Raw genomic sequence first — 10,200 nt, 5'->3', positions numbered from 1 at the left:
TCGAGATGGTTGTGGACCAAGCGGGGTGATCCGTGGACAACACAAGCTACTCAACAAGTCGGGCCCTGATCAACCCTGGCTGGGTCGCCTGGGAGAGGGTGTATGATGTTGTGTGACCCGAAACAACTAATGACCCTAAGATACATCACTGAAGATGTGTCTGAGGTTTGCACATGTAGTGTATGTTAAGAACTAATAAAAATGTAAGGGACTAATTTCTTGGACTCCTGCACAACACAAGTTCTTCTAGGTTCTTCTGCACCTCTAATCGGCAGGAAGTCTTTATCTCTACTTGACCTAATGGTGTCGTCGTCATCGTCACTGCTGAACAAATGGCACATCTTTCTGAATAAGACTAAAATTCTGGACTCCTTTCTGTAAAATTACTACCAGGTGCCACGGTGTCTTCTATTCAGAGGGCACACTGTTTGTGCCGTTGCTAAGTTCCTGTTTTGTTGAATGTCCTACTGAGCTCAGCACACATAACCCAATTCTTCTTGTTAACAAGCCTTAAAGGCACCCGTTTCCAAGCAGCACTTTTTATTTGTTGTGTCTGTAATCGAGCATTGTGCCACCGTCTGTCGGTTTCTTTCGTCTGGAGCTAAAACAGTGGACATATGAACACACAATACAACAATCCCTCTCTCAGACTCTGGATTTAAACTTGTCTCTGCTTAAAGAGCTCCATAAAATCCAAGGTAAGGGCATCGACAAATCAAAATGGCTCAGTGTGATTTGTTGCGTCCACTGTCCTCGGTCTCCTTTGAAAGAAAAATGCAATTCTCTGCAAGTCAGGATCTCTCCTTCACGAGAAGCAAATGCTTCAAGCGACCAGAGACTGAAAACCAAAGCGACGTGTGGAGCATTAAGCCACCAGATTTCTCTATGAAGCTGTATAGACGCCTATCTGTTCCTCTAAAGAAAGTCAAACCTGCGCCTCAGTGCGGTGGAACAAAGAGGAGAACTGGAGTATTCCCACCACATGTTGCGCTTGTGAATCCTGAGAGGAAAGACCCTCCGAAGTTCATCACATCATACAAGCCACCGGATGCTCTGGAGTCTGAACGGATGTTTGTGAAGACGGGAAAGTACAACGCCGGACCGTACGAGAACCCCAAACCTCACAACTTCAGACCGGTACGTGTCAGTAAACACAAAATGATAAGTGTCTTTGTAAACAGACAGGTTGGGTATGGGGGGAGTGTGATGTTTGATTTAACCACGAGATGGCGATATACACATGAAACATTGCTTTTAAACACTCCAGCTGGATGAGGACCGACCAGATATAATAACTGCATGTGCGAGAGATCCTGGCAACCTGGATTTCAAGTTAAAGCACTTGGACACATGTGAGTGGATTAATTTGATCACTGATGACTTGGTCTCTCCCTCCTTTTTGCTTTGCTTTTAATCGATGGCATCACAATTTAGCAAGAGCAGAACATGTCTTATTTAGTCAAGAAATATTTCTGCATGCTTATACAAATTACTGAATAATTACAACATATTTTCTAGTGCGGCCCACCAGATCTGAGACCGACCGTAATCCCAGGACGACCAAGACACAAATGGACACCTACAAACCCGCAGAGCCTAAATGGGATCTGCAGCTCATCCTCCCTCCGCTGCCCTGGCCTCCAAAATCAGCCTCCTATACCGTCAGTAGATGGTGTTTCAACATCACACCTGCATAAATTAGCACTTCTTTATTCAGTGATGTCAGTCCCATAGGCTTCTGATGTAAAAACGAGTCCAAATCATGTAGTCATTATGCAGATTGTGAGCTGTGGAAATGATATCTCAAAGGACACATGTGAGGACCTTATAGCACAGTGGTAAAGATTAAAGTCCCTATCAGCATAAGAAGCTGTTAAAAGTCAACCTTGACCAAACATTGAAGTATCTCATACACATCAGCAATGATCCAGTAATGATGCACGTCTTTTATTTGTACCTGAGAGGACAATATAGCATGTTTTAATTGATTTACTTTCATCATGGGTCATATGTGGCCACAGTAAAATGTTTGGCTGGCTGGCATTAATCTGTACAGAAACTCTGGCTGAAAGTTACCTAAACAGTACAAATACATAAGAAGGTCTGCATGTTCTTTGAGTCTTCCTGAAGTTGGCCTTTTTTTTTTTTAATACTGTGCAAATCTGTTTCACAGAGACACAGACGGAGACGAGGAGCATACAGCGCCTTCTTGGACCGCGTAGAAGAGAAACTGTGTCGACGTTGGGAAAATAAATCATGACTCTTTATTGCTCTTTGTCCTTTTAAAGTTATAATTAAGTGATTCATTTTGCTGTTTGACAAGAGGATGTAAATATTCTGAATGTTGTTAAGTGTTAAATATGTCCTGTCATCATCCCACTGGAAGTTTCACTGTTTATTTATTTAGTTACAGGAAACCTAAAAAAAATGCTTTAGTTTGTAACGTCAAGCCTTTGGACTAAACTGTACATGAGTATTAAAATTTGTAAAAGTTCACAGCTGTAGCACCGCAGTTGAAAGTAGGGTTGTACCCATAAAACTGTCTTTTATGTCGGATTGTCCAGACAGAGGTCCAGATACAAGGAGGGCTTGATGCTGGAAGGATCATTAGCTGTTAATATTCATTGTTCATAGTTGTTATAATAACTAATAGGGCTGGTCCCAATAGAACTTTCTGCTCTCTGGATATTCAGGCCCAATTAATGATGAATATTTGAATATTCGTCCTGGTCGGGGGACACTTCCACCCCGGGGCAGCGCTCTGACGGGGTGGAAGTGTCCAGAACACACAGGCAGTACTTGGCTGCTGATGCTAGTTTAGTTAGCGCTCACACTTCTGTTTCCACCATCGGTGGCGGCGGGGGAGTGGCAGATACGCTCCACCGTTACCATCCATGTTTACTTCCATAAACACTGAGCACGCTCGCTGCGTGTGACGTTGTCGTGTCCTCTTCTGCGCATGCGGGACACTTTTGGGTCGTATGAAGTTCACACAGCAGATCACATACAAGTCGCATTGAACTGGAAACGTGAAGGAAGTCACAAAGAAATCCTCATTGAGCATCAAGTCCTGCAGTGTGAACGTAGCCAATCTGTGGGATTGTTCAGTCAGATAATACGCCGTCATCCTGATTGGTGACATTAAATGTCATGTCGGAGTCAGAATCCAAGGCTGTCGCTATGTTAAGGCTGTTTTTATGGGTTCTGTTGGTTTTTCCTAAAAACCTGTCAGATAACAAGGTTTAGGATTGTTAAGGGTCAGATTATCGAGTCACAACTGTATTGTTGATCAGGCCCGGTGATGTGTAGATGAACTTCCACTCATAGTTTTGTAAACCTCCTCCGATACCACCCAGTACATCTTTATGTTAACCTGACGGGTATGTATGGGTGACAATGACAGAAGTAAAGACGACTGCAAGCTCTGCACTGCTAAATAGTGCTGCTTTGACTTCTGGAGCTATTTTGAATATTCAAAGTCCAGCATGAGATCCCAGCCCTCACTATAGTCACAGAATCTGTCCTACGGAGAGTGTAAAGTACATGAACGGCCTGATAATTAAACCAGCAGCATCTTCCCAATAGTGGTTTGATGTTGCTTTTAGTCCATGACAAGTTGTATTAGAGCCACTATGTTAAAATACATTCTAATCATATAAATACTGTGTTGTTATTAAGCGTGAAAATGCACAGCAGGTATTTGGACTTGGGCTGAAAAAGCAGTTAAAGGGAATTACCAGGACTGGTATATGAAGAAACTCTTACAGCCCAGTATATCTAAAGACACGCAGCGTTTGTAGCGTCATGAAGCCCACTGACAGCTGCTCATTCGCTAAACCAGGAATTATAAACACGAACGCCTGCACATGTCCGAAGCGTATCTGACATAGCTGCACATATGTGTTTAATGAGTCATCTGTGGCTCGCAGACTAAATATAAAATGAAAGAAATGTCAATCACCGCATTAAACCACACGAGCCGCCGTGTGGTTTCCTCATTTAAATCCCTTGTTATTCTTTCGAGTACTGAACAAGGCAATAAAACACAACATCTCATGGAAAAAAAAAGTGATGCTAATGGGGGTTTTATGCAATAATGTCATCATTCACTGCAGCGCTGTGCAAAAGTTTTACAGCAATTAGAAAAAAAGCTGTATTGGGAATAAAGAATCAGCAGCTAAAGCCACAACAACAATTATGAAAATCCTTGAAACACAACAAGGTTTTTTTGTTGTTCTTCCTGCTTTAGAATGGACCTCTGGGGAGGGAGTCCATGCAACAATAAGCAAGATCATACAGTCACGTCAGTGGGCCTCCTCTCAGTGACAAACACCTGTGCATTTGTCTCGCTATTTCTGAGCATTTAAAAAAAAACAGAAAAATGTTCTTGAGTAAATTAAATGACGGCAAAAAAAAAACTTACGTAAGAAAAAGCCAAACAACAAACATGAAAAATAGGTCAGACTGATTGGATGATCAATGAACAAATGAATGAATTGGACTTTACTTCAAAGGAAATGCTGAAAACTGTCGTTGTGATTCAGTGTTCTGGTAGTTTTATTGTCTCATTGTTCTGTTTTGTGTATTTTGTCACGTTTTATGTACTCGTATAAGATCAATTCTGGTGACATGATAACAAACGAGCTTAAATGCTGAGGAATTAAACATGAAAGTCGTACTTCTGGATTACTTTTTAGTACATTTTCAGTAGTTGTGCAGCAGTGATTCAACACCTAATTAGATAAATCTGTTGATTCACCAAATGAAAAAGTGAATTCTTAAGAACCACGCTTCACATAACTTAGCTCTACTATGTCTCTGTTTTTGCTGATGTTATTATTATTGTTTGAGGGACATTTTTACTTATATTCAGATTAAACAGAGGTCCTTGTGATCGGGAGGTCAGCGTTGAACTCACGATCTGCCGACGTCAGATCGAAAGCTAAAAACCTGGGTGTCATATTTGACCAGCAGCTAAACTTTGAGGCCCACCTGCTATTTCCAACTGCGAAACATTTCTAAAATCAAACCGCTTCTGTCAGCCCAGGTCTGTGATCTCCTGGTAGGTATCTTCTTTTATTTTCTTTCGTTTTGTTTCGCTTCGTTTTCCCTGGTGTTCCTTGGTAGTTCTTCTTCGCTTGTTTTCAACTTGTCCCGTGTCTCGGCTTTTGTGGTCTCTTTTCTGTGTCTCCGTGTAATTCCGTGTATACTTTTTAATATTTTTTTTTTTCTCTATGGGGCTTTTTGTGGCCGGGGCCGTACATATATATATATATCTGAATTATTAACTCCTTACTCTACCTCTCCGATCCAACCATCAAGGCCTCCTGGTTGTCCCTTTTTAAATCTAGAGGTGCTTGTGAGGTTGTTGCTCCTGAGCTCTGGAACAATCTGTCGATACTGAAGTTAGATCTGCTGACTCTGTGGAGTCTTAAAAAAAAAAAATATGCTAAAACCCCACTTTTATAGGCTTCCTTTAAGGTGTTGTTGTTGTCCTCGTGTCTTTCCTGTCCTCTCTCTAGTCTCCTTTCCTGTGCTTTTCCTGTGCTGATGCTCTGTGTTGCATTCTTACATGTTTGAACTAATTTTAAATTGCATCGCATTAACTTTGCACTATAATTGTGTTTTTTTGGATTATGTGAAAGCGCTTTGTAACCCTGTGTTTTAATAAATAAACCTATTATTGTTATTATTATTATACACACACAGACACACACATTTAATATATATGTATACACTTTAAAGCTTTTTGTACATACTATGATATTATATTATTTTAATATTTATGATGGCCCAGCTCTCCCTTTACTCCACAGATTCACTCATCCCTACTTAAAACTACTTGCTCGCTTGTTTAATGCCTTAATATTTGATATTTAGCCCTAAAAACACAGAGATTTGTTCCCCTGGATGCTGACATCTTGGTGCTTAAACCGTCCTGCGCCCTATTAGCCGGCATTAGGAGTAAAAAACCCTTGATTATAATCCCCGCGTCTGTGTGAAAAATAAACAAATCAAACAAACTCCTGTGACCCACAACAGTTGAGAAACAGAGGCGGCTTATGTAAGCTGGCAGAAGTGTGTTTGTGATCCTCCGTGGACTCCAGTGTGAGCCTCTTCCTGCCTCCCTCTGACCAATCATTTCAAACAAAAACACACACGGATGAATGGGGCGGCGCTGTTTCTGCACACAACATCGACCCTAGTGTCCACACACACACACACACACACACACAGGCATGGAAGCGGTCAGAAACGAGGAAAACACGCTGCGGACTTCTCCGAACCGACGGTAGGTCCACTTTGCTTTTCATCGCTTCTGTCGCGCGCTGCTAGCTTAACCGACATTAGCATTCCGTCCGTGGATGTTTACCGTGTAAATGGAGCAAAAAGATAAATAAATACCGCGAACGATAGTTTAAAAACAACAACAAAAAAACGTCCGCGTTTATAAACGTATTTCGGGCTCCTGAGCTACATGTTTTCTCCCACACATTTCTCATTATCGTCTCAAAGTACCATTTCTGGACCGTGTTTTTAAACTTTAGCACATACAGCTCAGGAAAATGTACCTTGGTTCTTACGGGGGTTTGGCTGAGGTCGTCTCCGGGGTTTTTGAAAACAATTAAAACTGGCTATAAACGTGTTGCCTACCCTCTAAAAACACAAAATAATGATGCGTAAAGTAAAATGGTGTGACAGACAGCCGGAGCAACAGGTGATCCTGATTCCCGGGCAGACAACGTGATTGACAGCCGGCTTCAGCCAATCACCTGACAGAGAAGTGGGCGCGCCCACCAATCGCATGCTCCCGCAGTGCCCGTGTGGGCGTTGCTCCAGACCGGGCACGCACACACACAGCAGCAGTGTCATCAGCGGTGGATCCACACGGGACACCGAGGACAGGCAGGGCAGGGTGTTTCTGGCTCTGGCGGAGGGTTTTTCTTTTTTGTTGTTGTTGCTGCCGCGGTGGCCGACAAAACAGGAGGAAAATACACCGACTGTGAGGCGCTGGAGAGGACCGTGCTCATAGAGGATTAGGTTGAATGTTTTTCTCCACAGACTGGCAGGTAAGACATGCATTTGTTTACCTGCATTGTCATTGCCCTTCTTTTATCCTTAGCTCAAACTCATATGCAGAGAAAGAGGTTAAACTCTGTTTTAATATGCCAAAAAAAAAAAAAAAATGCAGGTAGACATACATGATAAACATAGAACAGGTCTAATAAGGTAGCCACATTAATTTGTGCTTATGCTTTAATTCTAGTAAGCAGCTGTAAACTCCACATTGTGTGACCTCATACATATTACAAGAATGAAATGAAATAAATCAAAGTAATTTTTGTCGTTGTACAGTGAGCAGTGCTTTGGCTCTGTTACAGCATGGTACCATCACACTGACATACCAGACTAGATCCAACTCAGATGTCTCCTCCGGATCTCGAAGGATGCATTTTAATTACGATACTTTTGTGTGCAGCTGTTCCGAGTGAAACTTTCACTGCTGACTTGATTTTGTCGTTTGAAAGTCTTTTATTTGTATTCTAATAATTAAGGCAGCATTGACTTGGCCACTTGGGGGCAGCTGAACGAACCGAAATATCTGGCATGTTATCACCCTTTAAAGTTGTTTAAAGCGTTCCTGCACACTCGGTAAACACGGTGCGACATGAAAAGCCACGTTCTGAGTCCACACGCCTCACAAATATGTCCGATAGTGCACACAAGCCCGTCGCTAACTTTCTGCCATTGGGTGCTGGGACTGTCTCATTTAGTGGGACTTGGCTAAAAACAGCTGCCTCCTGGGACTGGAAACAAGTTTTTTTTTCTGGAGCATAATTTGCAGGCTGGAGAACGTAAACAGAAGTTTATTTGAAATGAGGTGAACTGTAGTTGGGTGATGATTTTCTGTGATTTATCTTCAATGCGTTGGCACCGCTGGATCCGTTGCAAATTTTAGGTTTGTGCAGCCAAACAAAAGCAAGACCTGTTAAAAGATGATAGAACAGAACATCCCTCTGACTAATGAAGAGTTCAGTGCATAAAAACGCGCCCTTGTTCAGCTCAGTGTACTCTTGGGGATTTGCTGGTCTGACCTAAAGCTCCCGGCCTGTGTTAAACATTAGTTAGATTTCTCACTTTGTTGACTTTATGACTCTTATTTACTTGCGTATTTGTTTTACCGCAAGAAAAGATTCCAGGGAAATGTTGTAAAGTTTTATTGCTTCTGAAATTACCACCTGCGGCCACAGAGGTTATTGTTCAGTCTCACTTTAAGTGCTTCTGTAAACCCACAACAATGTGCAATGTTCTTTCAGGTAGCTGCTGCAGCCGTTTTGGAATACAAGCGACTCTGAGGACTACTCCCGGACAGTTGGATCACACTTCCTAAATCAGCCGTCCTTCCCCATGTGGAAAGATGGGGAATGGATTATCAGAACAACCTAGCTTCCTCTCAAGCGTCCCGTTTTTCAGCTCTTTCCACATTGCCATCCTCGGACTGGACTCCGCTGGAAAGACCACCGTCTTGTACAGACTGCAGTTCAACGAGTTTGTGAACACTGTGCCCACCAAAGGCTTCAATGCGGAGAAGGTCAAGGTGTCCCTGGGCGGCCACAGGACTGTGACGTTCCACTTCTGGGACGTCGGCGGTCAGGAGAAGCTGCGCCCCCTGTGGAAGTCATATACGCGATGCACAGATGGCATCATATTCGTGGTGGACTCTGTGGACGCAGAGCGCATGGAGGAGGCCAAAACGGAGCTCCATAAAATCGCCAAGACCTCTGAGAACCAGGGAGTGCCCCTGCTGGTGGTGGCTAACAAACAGGACTTGAGGCACTCTCTGGGATTGGCTGAAATTGAGAAATTGCTGGCGTTGAAAGAACTGGGCCCTGCGACGCCCTGGCATCTGCAGTCAGCCTGCGCCATCATCGGAGACGGACTCCGGGACGGCCTGGACAAACTCCACGACATGATCCTGAAAAGGAGAAAGGTGCTTCGGCAGCAGAGGAAAAAGAGATAGACTCGTCACGAGACAGACTCCTCTGCTGCTTTATGTGAAGGAAACATAAGATTTTTTTCTCCTGGGTGGATTCGAGGTTCCGCCGCAGGTTTAGATTCAGTACGCTGAGTTTTATCAGTCCAGATCTGAGCTTTAGGATTCCCGCCTTGGTCTTGTGTTTATGCTGTTGATCAGGAAGTGAACGTAAAGGAACACGGTATGAAGATGAGAAAGTTTCAGACATGTGTGGATATGTAATAAAGAGTTTCTACGGAGTAAAAAGCACTGATGGTGTGGGGTCTGGAAGGGTGGTTGAAGTTGTTTTACGGATGCTGTATGACCATTTTTTTTGAACAGCGATTCCAAACAATATTACCAAAAATAAATTAAGAAAAGGCTTTGACGAGTTGAAGGGTTGTTTGGTAAATGATTGAACCATGTTGTACCTGAGGGGCCGTTTTTATTTTTACTGTTATTCTAACTTGTTTTACACTGGACTTTCTTTGTGAAAGAAAAGTATTATCATGCATTATTATCAGTTTACTTGCTGTCTTATATCTGATTTTGTTTGTTGTTGTTGTTGTTTTTTTTTTAAAACGCACTTTAGAATATTACTTTGTATGGAGTTTACAGTTTTTAAATAGATAAAGTTGTGTTGGATTTTACAGAAGTGTTTGGGCAAATTACAGCAAATGCTACTGTACGGCCACGTTGTCACTAGACAGGTTATGCAATATGTTTGCTAAATAAAATATCTTTAGAACAATATGGACGTGTTATGGAGGATCTCATTATATTCTTCTTTTTGAATTTTGAAGAACTTGTATTTAGAAGGTCAGGGAGTCAGGACTGCAACCTTCAGGTCATTTAGGTGACGGCATGCCTGAGCTTTAAGACGCTGGCAGAGGAGGGCGATTACTGTAACGAACACGTCGAGAACAGATCTCTTATCGCTGCTGGAAGGCTGACGCTGCAGGACTGGCTGTTCGGGTTCCACGTGATGCACGGCGTCTCCCAAAAAAACAAAATACACGCTCAGTCAAGCTAACCGCTAATTATCACTTCTTGGGTTTCATTTCACGCAGCTTGCACACTAATTGCGTTGACGAGGGAACACACCCGAAACTTGAAGGTGCATTTAAGTGATTGTGTGCAGAAAATCTAAGACGGCTTGTATTTCCCACACATATATACACACA

At 42.7% G+C, this 10,200-nt stretch overlaps 1 protein-coding gene across 2 annotated transcripts; it reads left to right on the top strand.

Moving 5' to 3' along the window:
* Nucleotides 1–6,217: 6,217 nt before the first annotated feature.
* arl4aa (ADP-ribosylation factor-like 4aa) lies at nt 6,218–9,769 on the top strand. 2 transcript variants are annotated; one of them, XM_008304862.1, is made up of 2 exons: nt 6,218–6,292; nt 8,319–9,769. In XM_008304862.1, exon 2 carries the CDS (start codon nt 8,420–8,422, stop codon nt 9,020–9,022), a length of 603 nt encoding a protein of 200 aa, XP_008303084.1. In that variant the 5' UTR covers nt 6,218–6,292; nt 8,319–8,419; the 3' UTR covers nt 9,023–9,769. The 2 variants fall into 2 exon arrangements, with proteins under 2 accessions (XP_008303084.1, XP_008303083.1); XM_008304861.1 differs by having other exon boundaries at nt 6,220–7,070.
* Nucleotides 9,770–10,200: the final 431 nt, after the last annotated feature.

This window comes from Stegastes partitus, unplaced genomic scaffold (assembly GCF_000690725.1).
Source record: "Stegastes partitus isolate 25-593 unplaced genomic scaffold, Stegastes_partitus-1.0.2 Scaffold2338, whole genome shotgun sequence".
Lineage (NCBI taxonomy): Eukaryota > Metazoa > Chordata > Actinopteri > Pomacentridae > Stegastes > Stegastes partitus.
This window is presented reverse-complemented; position numbering and strand designations above follow the sequence as displayed.